General features: G+C 33.4%; 1 protein-coding gene across 7 annotated transcripts in view; it reads left to right on the top strand.

Moving 5' to 3' along the window:
• The window catches only part of UBE2K (ubiquitin conjugating enzyme E2 K), a 63,299-nt gene that overhangs the window by 22,478 nt on the left and 17,973 nt on the right, over positions 1 to 22,848 (top strand). For 5 of the 7 annotated variants that reach the window (XM_036228032.1, XM_036228034.1, XM_016119953.2 and 2 more), the window contains exons 2-3: positions 15,349 to 15,442; positions 19,855 to 19,913. The exons of 1 other annotated variant lie outside the window; for it this stretch is intronic. Coding sequence is in view for 3 of the 6 variants with exons in the window: in XM_036228034.1 (XP_036083927.1) it covers positions 15,349 to 15,442; positions 19,855 to 19,913 (153 nt within the window). In the remaining 3 variants the exon portion in view is untranslated. The remainder of the gene's footprint in view (positions 1 to 15,348; positions 15,443 to 19,854; positions 19,914 to 22,848) is intronic. One more of the 7 variants, XM_036228033.1, reaches the window with a different exon arrangement.

Below are 22,848 nucleotides of genomic sequence, written 5' to 3'. Positions count from 1 at the left end.
TGTAACAAAAGAAACAGTAGTTGTGGTTCAAACAAACAAAAGTTTGGAGGGAAATATCCCATAGTTGCTTGCTTTAGTGCAGTGGTCCCCAACCTTTTTGGCACCAGACACCAGTGCTCCTATGAGAATCTATTGTCTGAGGTGGAGCTGAGGCGGTGATGCTAGCACTGGGGAGTGGCTGGACATATAGATGAATCTTCACTGGCTTGCCAGCTACTTAACTCCTGCTTTGTGGCTTTGTTCCAGGGGTTGGGGACCCCTGGTTTAGAGGAAGTGCGGTGAGAAACTGGCAATTCTGGTCAACTTTTTAAAGGAGTTTTGCTTTGATAGGGGAACTGGAGGAGAATATGGCATCAGATCTTTAAAAATATTTTTCTAGTGGATATTAGCATATATTTGTATGTCGTGAATGGGAAACCGATTGTGCTAGAATGAGGAGATATAATTGAAGGTGCAAAGTCCTTCAGAAGAACAGTGGGTGGTATTCCTAGCATAAGTGGAAGGATTATTTTTTAATAGGAACACAGATGCTCAGGGCCATGTTAAGTTTCCATTTGATATTTGTTATAGTCTTCGCTTGAACATGAGACAGTGATTAATGAGGGTGCCTCTCCCCCACAGCAATAATGCTTGAAGCAGACACAAGAAATTGTTTTTTAGTTAATTGCGAATGAGTTTAACTAACATTGGAACTTTGCCATATGAGTACCATGAAGGAAAAAAACATGAAGGTTGTGGAGAGTATTTGCAAAGGGAGTGATTACAGTGCATGCACATGCAATCTAAACTGGTTAAGGAGGGAAGTGAGGATATTAGAAGTGATTGATAATGAGGGAGAGGTGATGTTTCAGTGAAGTCTGCTAATAGCTGGGTTTGGAGTATTAAAGTGAACTTAATCTAATGAAATCGAGAAACTTGGAAATCTTGAAATGGATTTCAGAGAAGGTGCAGTTTTTGTTGATGACAGAAGCCAAGGGTAAGACCATGGGGAAGAGAGCTTCCAGACTATTAGTACTTGTCAAGAACACAGGCAGCCCTTGTCGCCATGCTCTTCTATGAGAATTTAGAGGAAATGTACAAACATGACAAATTTAAGTGACAATCTCCCATCAACCATGGGGTAGCTGTTGATATTAACATCTTTTTTTCTTTTTACCAAATCAGTATCTTGGCACGTATGCTGTTTTGTATCCTTTTTTTCTCTTAATATATCTTGTATTTTCTTCATGGTATTGAATATTCTTCTAAAACTATTTAGTATTTAATTATATATTTAAATTACATAGTATTTAATTTATATATTAATATTTAGTATTACCTCAGTAAACTATTCTTTCATTGAACATTTCTAAGTTGTTTCTATTTTTCCCCACTATATATACTGAATGGAATGTCTTTACATAGTAATTTTTATTTGAGTTTATTTCCTTAAGAGAGATGCCTGGAAATAAGTTACTGGGTCAGCGTATCTGAATTTTCATACTCTTATGATCAAAGTGCCTTCTAGAATGGTTGTTGTAAATTACTGTAGCACTGGTACAGCAGGAGGCAGCCCATTTCTTTATGTTCTTACTGTTAATGCAATCTTTTTTTTTTTTTTAAGTCAAATAGAAAAAGCAACTATCTTTTTAATAAAACTAGTTTGTATTTGTTTAGAATTTTCCTGGGTAAGTTTGGAGGATCAAAGCCGTATTTGTCTTGTAAAATGTGTTTGTAATTATCCTATCTATTTTACTGTTTTAATAGTATGTGATTTTACTTTGTACATTGAGATATATATATGTTTGAGAACTAGGTGGTTTTTTAGAGAGTGATCATTAAAAGGTATTTTAAAAAAATTATTTTTTCACTTTTTGTCTTAATGTTCTGTTTACATTCAAAATTATCAATTTGGTGTTTTTAAAAAATCCTTATTTAATATACTACATCTCATTTGTTACTTATGATGTTATTGATGTAGTAAGTACAGGGTACAGTTTACATCATTTTTAGTGTCCTTTTTTCTTCTGTTTCTTTATCTCTATCTGTCAAGCCTTGAATTTTCAATTTTATTTCAATGAGTCACTGGTTCCATTTTTCTTTTTGTCTTAGGTCTTGTTTTTTTTTTCCTGCCCATTCTTTTTACCTTTTAAAATTCTTTCTTTAATTTTCTTAAGTGATATAGGAATTTGGAAAATAAAAAAAGTTGTTTTAGATTACTTAGGGCTACAGCCATGCCACCCTGAATGTGCTCCATCTCATCTGATCTCAGAAGCTAAGCAGTATCTGGCCTAGTTAGTACTTGGATGGGAGACCACCCAGGAATACCAGGTGCTATAGGCATAAAAATAAATAAACAAATTTTTGCAGGAGAAAATGTATATATTTGATGAGCTATCTTTTTCTTTTATAGTGTGCCTGTAAGCTTTTCTGTGGTATTAACTAATAAGTTATTCGTTTGTTTCATTTTATTAAAAAATGTTGAGGCCTCTGGTTAAAATTATATTTATTAACTTTTGTATTTGTTAGTTTTTCTGAGGTAATCCAAGGTATTGTAGTTTTTTATTTTGTTTTAAGTTACAGGGTCAGGGTTATCTTTTGGGTTAGTATTAGTGTTAAGTTTAGGTATATATTTAGGCTTATATTAGAATTAGGGTGGAGGTTATATATAGGATTAGGTTTAGTGTGGGGTTAGGTTTAGGGTTATGGAAACATTCAGATATAGAGTTAGGGTTAGGGTTGTGGTTATTTACAGGGTTAAGATTCAAGTTAGGGAGAGGATCGAGGTTAGATATGGGGTTAGGGTTAGGATGATACTTATGGAGAAGGTTAGGTATAAGTTTAGGTTTTGAGTTAGGTTTGAGGTTAGGTATAGGGTTAGGATTTAGGTTAGTAGTAGAGGTTAGGTTAGGTTTTGGATTAGGGTTAGCTTATTTTTTTTACTTTTTAAATTTCTCACAGTTGACATTCGATGTTATTTAGGTTTCAGCTATACAGCATAGTGGTTTTATATTTATATAACTTACAAAGTGATCTCCCCCCAATAAGTCTACTGCCCTGGCACCATACATAATTATTACAGTATTATCGACTATATTCCGTATGCTGTAATTTATGTTCCCATGATTATTGTGTAACTGCCAGTTTGTACTCCTTAATCCCATTACCTTTTTCACCCAGCCCCCTGACCCTCCTCCTGTCTGGCAGCCATCGGTTCTCTATATCTATGAGTTTGTTTTCTTTTTGTTCATTTATTTTGTTTTTCAGATTCCACACATAAGTGAGATTATGTGGTATCTGTCTTTTTCTGTCTGACTTATTTCACTTAGCATAATACCCTCTGATCTAGCCTTATTGTTGCAGACGGTAAGATTTCATTCTTTTTTATGACTGAGTAATATTCTATTGTATATATGTGTCACCTCTTTATCCAGTTGTCTATTGATGGACACTTAGGTTTCTTCCATATCTTGGCTACTGTAAATAATGCTGCAGTGAATGTAGGAGTGCATATATCTTTGTGAATTAATGTTTTAGATTTCTTCAGATAAATAATTAGAAGTGGAATTGCTAGATCATAAGGCAGTTCTGTTTTTAATTTTTTTAACGGAAACTCAATACCGTCTTTCATAGTGGCTGCACCAATTTGCAGCTCCACCAACATTGCATGAGGGTTCCGTTTTCTTCACATTCTCACCAACACTTGTTTGTTGATTTATTGATCATCGTCATTTTGACAGGTGGAAGGTGATATCTCACTGTGGTTTTAATTTACATTTTTCTAATGATCAGTTATGTTGAGCAACTTTTCATATATCTATTGGCCATTTGTATGTCCTCTTGGGAGAAATGTCTATTCAGGTCCTCTGCCTATTTTTTAATTGTATCATTTGTTTTTGTTGTTGAGTTGTGTGAGTTCTATAAATTTTGAATATTAACCACTTACTGGGTGTATTATTGGTGAATATTTTCTCCCAGTTGGTAGATTGTCTTTTTGTTTTGTTAGTTTCCTTTGCTGCACAAAACTTTTTAGTTTGATATAATCCCATTTGTTTATTTTTTCTTTTGTTTCCCTTGCTCGAGGGGACTTGTCCCCCCAAAAATATTACTGAGAGCAGTGTCTGAGTTTACTGCCATGTTTTCATCTACAAGTTTTATGATTTCGAGTCGTATATTTGTCTTTATTTTGAGTTTATTTTTATGTATGGTGTAAAAAAAGTGGTCTAGTTTTATTATTATTATTATTATTATTATTATTATTAATTTATTTTTTTTACATGTATCTGTCCAGTTTTCCTTACACCATTAATTGAAGAGACTGTCTTTACCCCATTGTATATTCTTGCCTCCTTTGTTAAAGATTAATTGACCATTCAGTTCTGGGTTAATGGTTGGTGAAATGGATTGGCCCCTTTCAAGGTGTATAATGCAGATGGTCTGGTTGCTGTGGTAAGGAAGAAGTGAAGTTCAAGATGTGGTTATGTAGTTAGCTTAAAAGTTTAAGAGTTCATGAGTGGGATGTTCTTGGGGAAGACTTCATTATGGTGTCCTGGCTCCATTTTATTTCCCTTAATATAAATGACTCTGTTGACAATTTCCATTCACAACAGTTATAATTATTATTAATACAGTTAGATTAATGTCTACCATATTTTTTATATGCTTCCATTTTTTTTCTTAGCCTATTAGTTGTCCTTTTATTTATTTTTTTAACTCTTTTCTAGTAGTTTTCCTTTAATTTGCCGTATACGCTTACAAGTGCTCTTTCAAATAACACTATTTCATGGATAGTGCAGGTACTTTATAATAGAATTCATATTTTCTGCCTCCCATCTGTTATAACATTTCTGTCATACATTCCACTTATCCATAAGCTATGATCACCAGATACTTTGTTGTTGTTATCATTTTAAGTATATTGTTATCTCTTATTAAGAATAATTGAAGATTTTATTTAATTTTTTCTCACATCTTTTTCCTTTCTCTATGTAAATTTCAAGTTTCTGAACTGTATTATTTTCCCTCTTTCTGAAGAATTCCTTTCAGCATTCCTTGCAACACAGATCTGCTGTCAACAGAGTCCCTCAGTTTTTGTTTGAGAAGTCTTTATTTCTAAAGGATAATTTCACTGGATGTAAAATTGGGGGTGAGGCTTTTTCCCTTGGACACTTTTATCATTCTCTTGTTTCTGGTTTCTGAAGAGAAATCCAATATAATTCTTACCTTTGCATGTCTCTAGGCAAAATAGGTGTTTTTTTTTCCTCTGGTTTCTTTCACGATTTTCTCTTTGTATTTGATTTTCTTCAGTTTAAATATGATATGCCAAGGTATAGATTTTGGGGGATTTATCCTGGTTTGTAGTCTCTAAGCTTTCTGGATCTGTGATTGGGTGTCTATCATTAATTTAGGAAGATTCTTAGTCATTATTGCTTCATATATTTCTTTTTATCCTTTTCTTTCTGCTATTGCCATTACTTGTATGTTATACTTTTTGGATGTTCTGTTCTTTTACATTTGTTTTTCTTTTGTGTTTCAGTTTTGGAAGTTTCTATTGACATTTCTTCTAGCTTATTTGTTCTTTGTTCATCTACTCTTGAGCCTATCAAATACAGTTTTCATTTCCGTTACACTATTTTTTATTTTTAACATTTCCATTTAATTATTTCTTAGAGTTTCCATCATCTGCTTGCATTACCCATCTCTTTTGGATATTGTCAACTTTTTTTCCATTAGAGTACTTAGCAGGTTAATCATAGTTTAAAATTTTAAGCCTAATTTCAGCATTTCTGATATATCTGAGTCTGGTCTGTGTTTTTTGTCCTTTAGTATGCCTTGTTATTTTTTTTCTTGAAAGGCAGACACAATGTACTGGGTAAAAGGAACTCTGATGTAAATAGTATGAGACTTTAGATTTATCTGTCTAGGGATTAGGCTGTGTTTTGACTGTTTGCTGTAGCTTTAAGTGTCTGCAGAGGCTTAAAATCTTTTACATCCTTGTTTTTGTCTCTGCTATTGATTTTGGCATTCCTTAGAGAGATCTTAAATAAGGTGTAAGACTTGGAGTTCTTTGAGTTGTGATCTGTTGATGTGGTGGTAAAGGTTAGAGGTTGGGGAAGAGTTCTGAAGTCCTATAATTGGGTCTCAGCCTTTTAATGAGCCTATGTCCCTAAACTGTGACCTTCGAAAGTGCTTCTCCATTCCCTCTTGCCTCAGGTGATACTGGAAGCCTTGAGAGGCCTGGAATTGAGTAGTTCCCTTTCCTCAGGTTGGTTAGAGCTGTTAAAACCCCAGTCGGTTAGACCCTAGTGAAATAGTTTTTCGTGAGGGTAGGCTCTGTTAAGAAAAAAATAATCTGGGCTTATTTCCAAATGGCAACTTTCTCCCTCCTGCAGCCAAAGAATCAGGACATTTTTCTCTGATCTCTTATGAAAAGCTGGTAGAGATCTTAGAGTTAAAAACTCACAAAAGTGAAAGCGCCCCTTGGCAGTTTTGCACTCTCAGATTCATCCTCACTGAGCTTCTAGCAGTTCATCAATTACTGTTTAGATTTTTCCCACCCAGGTAATGGTTTATGAAGAGTTACTTGTGAGCTCTTGCCCTGGTAAGGTTTGAGTCTCTTTTTCTGCCCACCTGTCTCCAATTTTTGGTGCAGCAGTTTGCCCTGTGACTTTAGTTTTCTGATGGCTCTAAGAAGAGTTGTTAATTTTTAGTGTGTTCAGTTTGTTTCTTCTATGGATGGGAGTAACAGCTTCCAAGTTTTTACATTCTGGGTGAGAAACCAGAAAAGTCTTCTCACTTATTTTTGTTTTTATTACTCTATTAAGTTGCACTATAATTCTTGTTGGATAGTAAGACTGTTGTTTCCCATTATGTATAATGTTTCACTGATTTCTGTTATGATTATAGTTTTTTTCTACCTGTAATGAAATGATTTTCTTAAGCAGTTTCTAGGAATAGGAGTACTGAGTCAAGAGAATAACAGATTTTTATGGCATTAATACTTTTTGCTGTTATTACCTTTAAAAAAGAGTTTATGCACTTTATTGGTATCACTTTGACCTTACCAGTATTGGGTATTAAAATTTCTGCCAATTTAGCTTTTTCAGCTGCTGTGTGCAGCTTGGCTCAGTCCAGTTCAGGATGCTGACAGACTTGAGGATTGGGGCTTGAGAGACAGAATTACATTCTTGGAATAAGCTCTTCATGTATATAAGGTGTGTTTGAACCTGTGACAATTGACATATACCAAGAAGCTTTTGCTTTTATGATGGTAGCAGGAGTAAATTTGAGATGGTGCCAGATATGTGTAAGAATGTATATCTGCCCCATAGAGAATTTCCATGTAATTTAATTTCATCATTTAAAGGAGTTATTCTGCCAACTAGCCCCAGCCTGCAACTTGACACAGTAACCAAACTACCTGTTCTACAACTGTTTTAAGACAACTTTGTTGACTCTGCTTTGTCAACACTTTACAAAGGTTATTTTAAAAGTCCATTCTTTTGACTGTTCTAAAGATTGTATATTCCAAAGAATTCTTTTAAAAACTAGGTTTTATATGTCTGCAAATTTTTCCATAATAGATCACTTTAATGATTAAACATGATCCTTTTGACAGAAAATTGGTCAGTGGATTCCTAGGGAGGGGTTGATTGCAGAGGTGCACGAGGGAGTTTTGAGGAACTGTTTTACATCTCGATTATGGTGACCATTGTGCATTGGTCATATTTGGGGTGAGTTTTTACTGAATGTAAATTATACTTCAATAAACATTACTTCAAAAACTTTTTTAAAAAGAATTTTGCTGGTTTTGAAAATGTAACAAAAAAGATTACTTTGCATATGGATGTCCAGTTCTAGCACTATTTGTTGAAAATAGTATTCCTTTTTTTCCCATCAAATTACTCCTTTCTCAAAGATCAGTTGACTGTATAAATGTGGGCTCTATTTTGTTCCACTGTTCTGTGTCTTTTTTTTTTTCACCAATATCAAGCTGTCTTAATTACACTAGTTCTACAGTAGCCCCCAACCTTTTTTCACACCAGGGACCAGTGCCCGCCTGAGGATCTGAGGTGGAGCTGAGGCAGGGATGCTAGCACTGGGGAGCGGCTACAAATACAGATGAAGCTTCACTAGCCCACTGTTCACCTCCTGCTGTGTGGCCCAGTTCCTAACAGGCCACATACCAGTATTAGTCCATGGAACAGGACCAGTCCACAGCCCTGCTCTACACTAACCTCATCAAAAGTGAGACTGGCTTCAACCAAAAAATGGAAAAGGGAAAGTGATTGCTCTCATACAAGATGAAGTGAATTAGTGTTCAGATGTGGCTGTGGGTGTCATTGTTGCTGTACATATACTGATGTAATTGTGAATATTACCTTAATTCAGGAACATTCTTATTTGGGGCATGTATTCCCTTTCCAAATCAGAGTTAAGCCAGTTCTTAAAAGTATTAAGTTCTTGCAGTGTGCCAGGTACTGCATTAAATTTAGACCCTGTTATTAAATATATAATCTGTCTTGTGATACATCGGGATGATTATGGCAGGGGGTCACAGTTAAGACTTGATTCCTAAAGGTTTAAATAGGCCACACTAGTAGGGTGGAAAAAGTTAGGAATTCATCGAGGATAGAAAAGCAAGGAACTTACATAGCTGGATTGACCTGTATATATCTTTTTTTTTCCTTCCTGATATTGTTCCGGTATTCTTTTCTCTTATCTGAGGCCAGTCATTTGTTCTCATTCTGAATTTCACTCGTTCTACCCCATTCCATTTTGTTCATTACATTATCTGATATTCTTTACTTTTATTCTCTCCCTAAAACTGTCTTCCTCCAACTATTGCCCTATTTCTCACTTTCCATTCATAGCCTAAATTTGGAAGAGTTATCTCTCATCATGGTGTCCATTCCCTCACCCTTCATGGACTACCCAGTTACAGTGAATGCTTTTACTTTTTCACTTTTAAAAGATCTCATCATTGCTCAGTCCATCAGCCTTTTAAAAGTGTTTTATAGAAAGAGTTATATGTGTATGTGTTTGAAATAATTTACTGAAAGCACCATGGTCTCACATTTGTCCTAGATCCACAGTTTTTAGTTTTACCATCCTAAGGGGAACTACTATTGCCAGTTTCTTATGTATGTTTTGGAAGTATTGTATGTGTGCGAACAAAATAACTTTTGCTTTTTTTTTTTTTTTTTTTTACTTTATGTAATCTTAAGTGTGATATATGTAAAGTCTAAAGTCTTTAAGTATAAAATAACAATTCTAAATGATTAAATAATGTGTGATAGTATAAGTAGCTGGGTTTTTTTTTTCTTAGTGGCATACATTGGGTCATCCTGTAATTGATGATATCTTGATGGTATCTTAGAGTCAATGAGATAGAATGGCCCCATGAGTCATTTTTGAAATCTGGCTTCACTTATCATACTCTGTGTAACCTCTTTGTATCTCAGTTTCCTTATTGGTAAACACATAAGATTGTTACAAGGTTTAAATGAGTTATTACATATAAATCAGACTACTGCTTATAAGGTGTTACATTAAGTTTTAACTATTATTATTATTACTCTCTCAACAATATTAGCTACTCTCTCCTTGAAACATTTTTCTTCTTTTGGTGCCAGTGATAACAGGCTGCCCTGGTTTTTCCTCTCTTGCTCATCATACCTTTAGTCCAGACCACTCCTGAACTCTAGACCCAAGTTTTCAACAGTCTATTTGGCCCTTTGAATTTTTATAGGTTTCATACATGTTCTCAACATATCTAAAATTGAATTTTTGATTTTCTCTCTTCCCCAGACTCCGACCCCTCAATTTCTTGTTTCCTTATCTTAGTTTATGGTACTATCATCTGCCCGGTGTAAAATCAAAGCTATTAGAAGATCCTTGTTCCCTCCTTAATATGTAATAACTAAATCCTATAATCTTTGTATTTCTTCTCTTCCTTAATTCATCTACTTTATCTCATTGGGCTTTCTAATCACTCACTGGATTCCTGCTTTTACTCTTCATAGCCAATTTGTAAAGACCCAAATTCGATTGTCGTATTACAATTTTAAACGTTTCTCATTGTTCTCATGACCCTAAATAATCTGACTCTTGCTGACTCTCCCTGCCTTACTTATTCCCTTTTATTCTGTGTATTCTAGTCACATTGGTGGCTTTTCAATTCGTAAACTCTTTGCCTCTATTTTACAATGGATGGACTTTCTGCCTAAAATGTTACTGGCTTTACCTAGTTAAATCTTTTAAAGGAGTTTCCTTAGAGAAGCCTCTTACCCTCCATATTCTCTATCTGTTAATTATTACTCTCACGACATCTAGTACTTCTTTTAATTTTGTTTCTAATACCTTAAATTGAAGCCTCAATTTATGGGTAAAGGGTAGGTTAGGGAACATTTCTGCTTGAACATTTTACCACTGGTACCTGTTTGCCTTATAAAGTAGTAGATAATAAATATTCACGGAATAATTGTGTTAATTAATCTGCATTGTAGATTTTGTGAAGTGTGATGACATAAATTTAGAAAGTAAAATTTTAATGTTTGTTGAGGTTATTTCTTGGTTCTTTAGAGCTTCAGTGTTCAATACTGTAGCCACTAGCTGCATGTGACTTTATTTTCAAGGCTTTAAAAATTATTTTTTATTTTAAATGCGGTGGTTTTTATTTGCAAGGTTGTGAAACAATCACAGCTATCTAATTCCAGCATATTTCATCACCTTGGAAAAATCCCCATACCTTTTGGCAGATCTTTCGTATGTCCCCCTCCCTCTTTCTCTCCTTCACAACCAATAATTTACTTTTTACATATGTGGATTTGTCTTATCACGTGGCTTTTAAACACTTGAAATAGGCCAGTTCAAATTAAAATGAGCTGTAACTGTAAATTACACACTAGGTTTTGAAGATTTGATATTAAAAAAAGTAAAATATCTCCAGTTTTAATTTTTATTACATACTAAAATAATTTTTTATATATTATTAAAATTAATTTCTTTTGTTTCCTTTTATTTTCAGTGTTATTACAACAAAATGTTAAACTATGTGGTTTATATTATATTTCTACTTTACAGTGCTGGTCTAGAACATTTATTTTTTTCCCCTCTTTAATCCCCACCTCCTTATACCCCTGGCCTATAGATGTTGCCATTTCCCCTTGAGAACTGGATCTCTGAAGGCGAGGTGTCTCCTCTGACACGCTCAAAGTGTGCAGCGGGGGACCTGGCGCACCTGGGGGCCTGGAACACCTGGGGTATGGTCTGTGGTTCCGCCTGGGGCACGAACCCAGGACTTTTTGCGTGTAAAGCAGACGTGCTAACCACTACCTTACTTATTCCCTTATTTTTAATAAAGACCAAAAATGTGTCCCCATGGCCTCAGTTTCTCATTGTCCTTCTGTCCTTTGTTTCCATCTGACCCCTGTTCTGGGAATGTGCTTTGCCCTAGGTCAGGATTTTTTTTCCCTAACTGCTTAGAAGATGGAATTTTTATTATTTTGGGGGCCTTTAGAATAGCAGGAAAAATATAAATCATTTATTTTAAATTATGAGGAAATAATGGCAACTGTTAAACTTTTTAAGACTCATTTCTAACAAATTAGGAAGAACCGAATTTCACATGTATTTACATGATAATAATGAACAGTTACCTTAAATTTTGATAGTCAGGATTTGATTAAGAAACAAATTAATAGTCTCTTTAGCAGGCATCCCCAACCCTGAATACATGCAGTAGGGGGTGGGGGAAGGCAAGCTTCATCTGTATTTGCAGCTGCTCCCCAGTGTAGCATCACCCGCTTCAGCTCCAACTCAGATCATCAGGCATTAGATTCTCATAGCACTGGTCCCTGATGCCAGAATGATTGGAAACTGATACTTTATAGCATATGAGAATTATCTGTAACTTCAGGGGTCATTTAGAATTGCATTTGTCTTATCTGAAATTTGAATTTAAATTTTGTTTTAGAACAAATTTTCTAGATTAAGTAGAAGTTGTGAGACTAACGTGATCAATTATCCTTTAAAAAAATAACAGTGTTTGTATTAGATGGACACTTTCTGTTCCAACATTATCAAAAGCCAACACATTACATTGTGAAATGGCTGCTATACATTCTGCATTTACTATGCGGTGGTCATTGTTCTCTACACTGTGTTAATTCATTAAATTCCTCCACGAAACTGTATGCGGTAGGTACTATTATAATCCCCCAGTTGACAGAGGATGAAACTGAGGTACGTCCAGAGTGGTCGACTGGCTTGTGATCATATAATAAGTTTTAAACTGGATAAAAAAAAAAAAATACTTCATACTCCTTATATGATAAAATCTTTCAATTTTCAGTTCACTGACACTTGAAGTTGCTTTCCGGCTGTAGTAGACCACAAGAATTATTTGGAAGAATTTCGTTGATATCAAATCACCAAGAGACTTGGCTTTGGAAATGTATTAGAATTGCTTCAAATTTTACACTTTGTTAGCAATAATGCTCATTTGTTTACCATATCCAAATTAGCTTCAACATTGGTGCTCTTTTGCGTACTTTGTGTTATATCTTAATAAACTAGTTTATTTAAAAATATTTACCGGCAGCTGTAGCTTCTGTTCATCTCTTTTCCTTTTATGTGTCAGAAATACGTTGGAGTCACAAGAGAGCATCATAAACATTTGGTCTACCAGAGGTCACACTGTGTGTAGCTGAATTGGGAGAAGAAAGTATAGAAAAGCAACTTTTCAGCTATCACAAAAAATGAGTAGTGATAACACAATTCTTTTAAGTTTCATCCAAAGGCCTTAGCCTCCCTGGTTGTTACAATTATTAAAATGAATAACAATGTTATTTTTAGAAATTACATTTTCATTCTTAGACTAGAAACAGAACTATGAATATATTTTATGAAATAGGGCTTTGAAATCAAAGGTTTTTTAAATTAATTGTTAGGGGGAGGCATAACTTTGCTACTTCTATCCAGGAGATTCTCATTTAATTTTGAGGTATGCTTTCTCATTTACAGTAATAAAATTGAGAGATGCTAAGTGACTTGTTTGAATTAACACCACAAGTAAGTGGCAGAACTAGGGTTCAGCTCACATCTGTCTGACTCCAAAGGCCATGCCTTTTCTAACACTTTATCATTTTGCCATTTTCCATGTCTTGTCTTTTTTTACATTCTTGAGTCTTAAGTAGAATTTTAGGGTAGTTTGTGGGGTCACTGGGATTGGAGTTTTTGGATTGTGGAGTAACTGGATGTTTAAATTAAGTTGTGGAGGTAATAAAGGATAATTGTTATACAATGTAAAAATTAATCTAAAAAAATTTTTGTCTTTAGCTCTCCATTTTCTTTTTATCTTTGGTTACATGCAGATAAAGACCATACAGAATGCTTCTTTATAATGAGTTTCATCATGATGATTGTATTTCCTTTGAACTGATTTAGTAAGATTTTCATACACTGATAGTGTTCTTTCTCTATAGTGAAAAAAGACCGATTTTTCTCAGAATTATAATTTAAAGGTAATGAAGAGAAAAATGAAGACGGGTATAAAAGTTAATACTAGTTTTTTTTAGTATTTTACTAACCAGAGAGTTGGGGACAATCTAATTTCTGTTACCTCCTCCTCCCCTCCATCAGATGTTAAATCTAATCCTGCTACTGACATTTTTGGATTTTTTACTTCTTTTTGGGAAGAGTGTATTGTAGGAAGCTATAGAGAACTTTGAAAGCATTGATGATTTGCAAGATCCTGTTACTCTTGTTTTACTTAGAAATCTTAGGGAAGAGATGGAAATCCGCAGTTAAACTTGTGGCTCCTTCACTTGGTCAGTGAAAGTATGATGCGTCTGGTTTTCATTTTAACATTATTTATTCCTCTGCATACTGGACAAAATATTTCACCATTGCTAAAATTGTGCATTTTATCTTCTACCGCAAATACCAAGGATGATAATGATATTTTTAAGGCACAGAAAGAAATTTCCCATTATGCACATTAATAATTAATTTTAATTTGAGGTAAATTTACCTTCAGAAAAATATGAAATACTTTAATCCCAAGCAAAAAAAAGTTATGAAATAAACCAGTACTAATAGGAATATTTGATTTTGGAATGCATAAAGTAAGTTTTTTAATCCTATGTTCTTATTAAAAGATAAGCTTAATTAGGAGTCATAAAATCTTTAAAATTTGGGTTTTAAGGTATATGTTTTTTCTGTACTGAACATTTCTGTACTAAAACTGTTTAGTATAGAAAGAATAAAAATGGTGTCTTTAAGGAGTTGGGGGAGGAAGCCAAGGACCTTTTATAATACACTGTTCTATCCAGTAAGCAAGCTTAAGAAGATAGGTTCAAAAACAAAAATTTTGAAATCTCTCAAGGCTTTCTGATACATTGTGTTACTTAGGTAAAAATGTGAAATCCAACCCCCCCAAATAACTTGGATATTTTTAAAAATTGAGAAAAGGAGTAATGCAGTTGGAATATAGATCTGTATTAGGAATACAGACCAATAAGATAGATACTAGTATAGGTCAGAAAATAAAAGTGGAGAGCTCATTTGCATACAGGTACTTATGAACATTAATGTGAATCCCACTGGAGGGTTTTCTGAATCATTGTTGACTCTGAGAACAGATTGAGGGATTGAAGTGATACTATAGATACGAAGGTACTTTGGGAAATGTAAAGTACAAAATAGGTATTATAAATTTAAAAAATCTGTTTTGAATGTGGGTCATCGTTATTGAAATAAACTATGCAGAAAAACAAATTGAAGAGGCATTAGAAGATTCTAGTGAGGCATTTAGGCTTCCGGAATTTTTATGGAAAGGGAAATTAGTTAGATGTTTCGAACTTTAACTATTTGGGTGGATGGTGTAGTATTTCAGTTAACCTAGGCATCTAAAGTTGTGCTTAGTTCATGTGAAAGCTTATAGCCTTAATGGCTTTTAATGACCCTGAATTTTCTGTTTGTATCGATAGAACTCATGTAGCCTGGGGCTATAATATATCATTGTTCATCTACAGATGAAAAGATTTATCACTTTGGGCCTATACATGAAGTTGGTAAATATAGAATAGTAGGTATCTGCTGTTTGTCTCTAAACTTTCCTAAAAAGTCAACAAGCCATTGCACTATTTTTCAAAGCGGTTTTATTTCATTGAAAACATCAAAGTGAAAATTTGTTAGTTTTTAAAACGGCTAATTAAGTTCTAGGAAAATATGAACTATTATTTTTACTAGAGCAGATATATAAGCAAATAAAAGGGGGGGTTCACAATTTTTTTTATAGGTAATACTTTAATAGGCTTTTTTCTTGCTGGTATAACTAACATTTATTTTCTGTTTATTTTTAAGACGAGCAAAAATCAAATTAAAGTAGATCTTGTAGATGAGAATTTTACAGAATTAAGAGGAGAAATAGCAGGACCTCCAGACACACCATATGAAGGCAAGTACTTTTTTCTGTATCAAAATATTGTGCGTATTAGAACTTGTCTGAAACATTAAATCAGAATAATCTTAAGAGTATCTATTATAAATTACATGGAAGGTAACTTCATTTGGCTTAGGATATACAGCAATTTTTAAATAATATAGGTAAACTTATCTAGACTGATTTTTCTTACTGAATTTTAGCTAATGTTTTTCTTCCCCAAAATAGATTTAGTGGAGCCAAGTTGCAGGTTAATATAGATTAGAATTTGATAGTATAAAAACATCTCTATGTTAAGTTTCTAACATATGGACTATAGACTCTTAGTTACTCTTCATATGGTATCTATAACAAGCCTTGCCTTAAATTTCTTACTGATAAAATATTTATTTTTTGAAAAAAATTCCCCTCCCCTCTTTGTCATTTAGCATTTCATTCACTCATATGTCTTCATACAGGCTGTATTCCAGATACTTAATTTTGTTTATTCAGGAAAGATTCGAGCAATTGTTTTAAGACGTATAGAAAAGGAGGCAGCTTTGCTGAACTTTGTTTTCACAAACTAAGTCTGTAGTTACTTTACACCATGAAATTGGGTGGTATGATAAAGAAGCTTTATAGCATTTTATTTCCTCAGACAATTCTTTGGTAATGAATATTATTATAAATTTGGTTCTTGCATATAATAGGCATTCAGATATTTGGTAGAAATCATGCCAATTTGTCATAGTAGTATTTATTAAGTTCATATTTATTAGAGCTTTATATGTAGTTTCTCATTCAATTTTTACAATCTTATGAGGTAAGTACAGTTATCACAGTTTCATAGATAAAGAAACTTAAGCTCAGAAGTTAAGTAACTGTCTAAAGTCAAACATTTAAATGACAGAGCTGGGATTTCAGTCTCAGCCTTTGACTTCAAAGCCTGTTTCTCATCACTTTCTGCTTTTGAATTAATCAGGATTGACTGAATATTAGAAGTGGTAGTTATGTCTTCTTAATAGAATGTAGTGGTTACATAATTGTGTAATGAACAGTTACCTCAAAATTTGCAGAAGAACCCAATAATCTAGAATATTTTGTTTTTGTTCAAATTTTTAAAGACCCTGGAATGTCTTTAGTATATTCTACTAAAATTTTAATAATAAAATCTTACTTTCTGTTTTATAGTTCATATAAACCATTTTTAGGCATCGTTTAATTTTTTGTATTATTTATTGAGTGCTTTCTACGTGCCAGGCCTCATCTGGGTACTTTCATGGGAGCTATTCATTTAGTTATTTTGATAGTCATTAGATGGATTATAGATCTTTAGTTATCTTATAAAAATCAAGTTCTTGTTAAGACAGTATGTTGTATGGGGGAAAAATGTTACATTGTTGCTGACATGTACTGTGTAGTTAGACCTAGATGGTTGTGTTTGTACTGAACATGTACCCACTTTTTTTTCTTATCATTATTCCCTAAACAATACAGTATATAACAACTATGTACATAGCATTACAATGTATTAAGTATTATAAGTAATCTAGAGATGATTTAAAGTATATGGGAGGATGTACATGGGTTATATGCAAATACTACACCATTTTATATAAGGAACTTGAGTATCTTCAGATTTTAGTAGTGAGGGGAGTGTCCTGGAACCAATCCCTTGCAGATACTGAGGGATGGCTGTACTAGCTTCTTCCTGACGGCAACCATTTAAATTTTCTTAAATTACTTTTTTAGGTTATTAAGATGTATTTTAAAAGACAATAGAGCAGTAGCATTATCGTTCTAGAGCTCATCTGGCAAGTTTAGATACATATAAACAAGGTACTTCCTGAACTAGATAGGCAAAATGTTCATTATCTTCTTGGCTACTTAAGTAGATAAATTTTAAAAAATTGGAATATATACACTTATTTTTAGGATGATTAAGTTATAAATATACCATATTCTTTACTAATTAGAAACAAGTTTGGTCATTTTGAAGTGGTTATTTCTGCTAATGCCACTAAATGAGACATTAGTATTTGATGATAAGATTAGTTTTAATATGCTTTTTGGCTATATATTTGAGATTAAATTATATTTTTATCATAAAACTGTTGAGGAGAAGTTTTCACTTTGTTGAAGAAAAGCACTATTCAAAGGCAAACTTAGCCACTTTTTTTTTTTTTTATGAACATGGGTAAACTGTTTAGATAATATTTATTATAGATCTCTTACTGGTTTTTAAGATTTTTTTTCAATCTGACTAATAACTAAAGCAAAAGTTTACATGTGGGATGTTAAATTGTTTATAACAATTATTAGGTAATGAGGCAGCTGTTTTATGTAGTGTTAAAAGTACTCAGATTGAGAAGTAGAATATCCATGGAAAAATGAGACTGTGTTGTGCATGTTACTTAACTCATTCTCTTCTTTTGTCTTAACAGCTCAATGGAAAAGGAACAATTTAGTTCTTGAGCCTTTCTTCCTAAGAGTTGTTTTGAATTTATGGAATTGTTGATATTTTAAAATCTCATCCCTTTCCCATCTTCACTTTGGATTAAGTTAAATTTCAAGATTACACATTTTTAATAGTAAAAGCTATTCAAGAAGTAAAGTTTTATAATGAAAGCTGTTATAATATGAATAATGCAGTTTAAAGCTCCCTTAGTTGTATTACTCTTATCTATATCAACTAATGCTATGGTTAATGCTGTGGTGGTTATATATTGAAAGTTATCAGAAAATAATGCAAGACAGCATATTAATAACATATGGAGTAGAAGTAGGATTTGGAGGACTCAAGGGTTCAGAATTATTTACATATCTGGGCTCTCCAAGGAGGAAGAACTTCATATGAAAGGTTATAGAGACACTAATCTGGAATTTAATAAGAAAAAATGTAAAACGTAAGGTTCTTAGGAAGGAAAAAGAACCTACATATTTCTCAGTTATCTTTATATTCACAAGATTTCTTCAGGTATTCTTCTCTTACCTGTCTTACTTTTTTTTTTTTTTTTTTTTACTATATTTTACTGCTGTCATATGCTCTTATGAGTCAGACATCTAGTCTAACTCATGCATCAGTCACTGTGAGATTCTCTTAAAAAGAATTAGCAAGAAAAGAATTGGAACCAAAAAGGGCTTGAAAAAAGTGTTACCAAGTGGATTGCTCCTTTGTTTTCCCCCAGATCTGCATTGATCTATCTATTCCTAACAATAGAGGAGAAGGATTTGAGAAAATTCAGGATATACTGACAGTCGAATGTATGGAATTTTGAAGTTAATATCTTAGTTGCACAGTTTTTGTTTTATTTTACTTTTAATTATGGAATATGTCAGATATATATTTATATATGTGTGTGTATATATATATATATATAGCAGCAAATGATATAATGGATTCTCCATATCATCAGCCAGCTTTAATAACTGTCAACTCATGGCTAGTTTTTGATCTGATCCATCCCTTGATTATTTTGTCATGAATTCCAGGCATAGTTTCTTAAGTAAATATTCCAGTAGCACAGTTTTATTTGGTATATTTTGGAATAGTGAATATTCTGTTAATAGATCATAAAGTCTTAGAATTGTAAGGTTCCTTAGAGTTGAGTTTCAAAGCCAGCCTCTTGTCCAGTACAAGACTTCCTTTTTCAAAATTTCCTGAGAGGCAGTTATCTTCACCCTAGGTATGGGAAGCTAGATAAACTTTTTAAAATAACGTGTTTAGCTGCTAGTTGCTCAAGAATGTTGTCTTCTATACATTACTGGTGAGAACAACTTCTTTGTAACAAAGTTTTGTATTTTGTGTACCCATTTAGAGGCAGAAAGCAGTTTTTTTGTCTTTATCTACCTCTTATTTAATTTTATTTTTAAAATTTTAACAGAAAAGGTTGGCATTTAATTTAGGGCACAAGTTAAAAGTTTGGGACTTTTTTTCACTTGAGAGAACCAGCTAGAAATAGATTTTTCAGTTTATGGCATAATCTATATATCCTTTTTCTCTATACCATGTATACCTTTATACCTCCTTCCCTGCCTGACTTCTGTTTTATGTTTTGTTTTGTTTCGTTTCGTTTCGTTTTTTTTTTTCCTCTCCATTTTTTTCCTGGTGATTAGGGACAACAAAAAGAAACAGAGCCTATACTCCTTAATTGTCCCAATGAAATCTTTGGCATTGGATTGTATGGATTTAATGTATTCATTTATCTGTAACCCTTTTATTCACTGATAAGCTAATATAGTTGTTTAAAATGGTGTTCTGTGTGCTTTAAATAACCTTTAAAGACTAGTGCTTTTGATGATTTCCTTTTTTGGATTTCAGCTTTAAAATGAATTTGTTATAATTGAATATAAAGTAGTACATGTTTTAATAAGTTCTATCACTATATTTAGCTTTACATATTTGAGATTAGCAGCATTCTTAACTTTCTGTTTTCCCCATTTTTTAGGAGGAAGATACCAACTAGAGATAAAAATACCAGAAACATATCCATTTAATCCCCCTAAGGTATTGTAAGCCTATTTTTGTGTACGAACTTATAAAATATATTTCTTGGCCCATTTAATTAATACGTATTTTAGTGCCTATTAAAATTATAATTTTTTTTTTGAGTTGTTGACTGTTAATTTAGTGTGGACAAGATTTCAGGTAATGGCAGATGGTTTGCTTCTGAAATTATAATGAAAACAAGCTTACTCAGAGGCAGCTAGTAATGGCTCTAGACAGGAATAGGATGTGTGTCTAACAATGGCTTAAGTTCTAGGTCTGGAAAAACTTAACACTGTTCCCAGAAATAGAAAATCCTATACAAATTCTTACTTTCCTCAAAGAAGTTTGTTTTTTTAGGGAAGAGTATATTCTAAATTTGTTCAACAATTATTTGAGTACTCTGTGCCAATATAGCAATAATTAAGACTTAACACTGCTTTTGCTTTCATGGAGCGCACATTCTAGCAGGAAGGAAAAAAGCACAACTGCAACTGTAGTGAATGTTAAAAGAGGCAGTGGAATGCTCTAGCATCATGTATAGCAAGGAGAACTAACCTAAACTTTTTGACTGAACAGCTTCCTTTGTCTTTACTTTTGCTATCATCACCATTTTAGTTTAGGCATTCAACTTTATTACTTCCCAGTTTTGCCTATTATTATTCACTCTTCATCTTTGCCACTTCTATTTATTCTTTGCATTTAAAACCTCCTGCAACGTGACCCCAGTCTTTTCCATCCTATTCTTCTACCACCCTGACCTACAATGCAGGTCTCATTTACCAGCCTAGGTTATTTGCTATTTGTAGATGATGCTTATTCTTTACACTTTTCTGTCATTTTCACTTGAATCATTGTTCCTATCATTTAAAATTTAAGTTTTCTTTGAGGGATAGGTAAAGTATCATTCTCCATTAAGCTATGCCCATCAAATTGTTTCTCCCTCTACTCTCTCAATAGCATTTTATGTAACTTATACAGCACCAAAACAAACTCAGTACCAATTAGTGTGTTCTGTTATTTGAGCGTATTTATCTTTCACTAACTTTTATGCTCTTGAAGTGAAGGACCATATATGCCTTTATATTTTCTGTGGCTCCTAACACTGTACTGTCCCTTGAACATGATAGTAGTCACTCGGAAAATGTTTTGAAATTCACTCATTCTATATACTGGTTGTTGCTATTTAAGAATAGACGCAGTAATGGAAGTTCAGGGTGAGTTTAGGCCATATACCAGTGGGGGTGTCTATTATTCTGTTGCTTATATACATCTATTTTCTGATAAGCCTTTTTTTTTTTTTTTTAAATAATGGTATTATGTATATAACAAAATTCATCATTTTATCCATTTCTAAGTGTAGATCAGTGGCATTAAGTATACTGATGTGAAACCATCACTGTCATCCATCTCCAGAATGTTCTCATTTTTCTATTAAACAATATCTCCCTGTTATACCATGCCCCCTGCTCCTGGTAACCACTATTCTTTCTCTATATAGATTTGACTACTCTAGGTACCTCATTTAAGTGGAATCATACAATCTTGTCCTTTTGTATTCAGCTTATTTCACTTAGCATAATGTCTTCAAGGTTCATCCATGTTATAGTATGTGTCAGAATTCCATTGTTTTTTAATGCTAAATGGTATTCTGTTGTACATATATACCACATTTGGTTTATCCATTTGGCCATCGTGTACATTTTAGTTGTTTCTACCCTTTAAGTTTGGTTGATTTTTTTTCTCCATTTTTTTTTCATATTATAAAAGTAGTTTGTATTCGTTAAATGAGTGATTCACAAAAAAAGAAAACAATTTGTCAATATGTCTTCTTAGAGATGTCCACTATTAAGCTTTCATCTTATATTTGTGACTTAATTTTCATCTTCATCCTGATTACTGTCCACTGGATTTAATCTAGGTTGCCAATATTATCATTAGAATGCGTAGTCACTTGAGGGTGCTTTCATTGAAGAATACCATGAATTTAAGAAAAGAAGATTTTAAAATGTTTAGAGTTAAGGATGGCCCCATAGCCTGTTTTTTAAAATGAAAATAAGGAAGAAATAAAGACCTAAATAGAGACTGCTTTCAACCACTACATTTTTACTCTTAAATAATGATAGTAACAGCTGTCACTTACTTTGTGCTAGGAATTATATGTACCATTTCTGAAACATTCTTTAAAATGGTCCTAATTAATGAAGGTACTTAGACTAGAGGTTAAATAGAACCCAGATCCCAAAAAGCCCACTGTGTTCTTCCTCCATGATCCCGATGAAAAAGGAGAAAGGGCAGAATCTCTGAAACACTGAATATGATTCTGCCATTTACCTGGCCTTGTGATTTTAGACAAGCGCTCTAACTGCTGTGTACCTCAGTTTCCTCATCTGTAAAGTCCTCTCATAGGATTGTAAAAATTTAAAAAGTTAATCTATGTAAAGTAGGGCTCCCCAATCCCTGGGCCGCAAACCAGTACTGGTCTATGGGCTGTTAGGAACTGGCCCGCAAAGCTAGAGGTGAGTGGTGGGCAAGTGAGCAAAGCTTCATCTATATTTGCAGCTGCTCCCCAGTGCTAGCCCCAGCTCTACCTCAGATAATCAAGCATTAGATTCTCATAGGAGCACTGGTTCCTGGTGCTAAAAAGGTTGGGGACCACTGAAAAGAAATATATTTCAATAATTCTGGGAAACATTTCTCATATTTTTAACACCTCTGAAATCACGGTACATCTTTCAAGGGATGATGTGTCATAATTTTATTGGCAGCATTTTTTTCATAGGGGGTACATAAAGTAATGGTGTATCAAGTAATTGATGGTACCTGAGATTTAATGAAATATAATATTTAGAACAGTGCCTGCATAGAGTTAAGCACTCTGGAAATATTAGCTAGTGTTAACCAATGACTATCACCCTAAGAGTCCTCTCTTGGAGTCGTCTTTGGTTTTGCAGTA

The sequence above is a fragment of the Rousettus aegyptiacus genome, unplaced genomic scaffold (assembly GCF_014176215.1).
Source record: "Rousettus aegyptiacus isolate mRouAeg1 unplaced genomic scaffold, mRouAeg1.p scaffold_m13_p_10, whole genome shotgun sequence".
NCBI lineage: Eukaryota > Metazoa > Chordata > Mammalia > Chiroptera > Pteropodidae > Rousettus > Rousettus aegyptiacus.
Note: the sequence above shows the minus strand (reverse complement) of the source record. Positions and strands in the feature narration are given on the sequence as shown.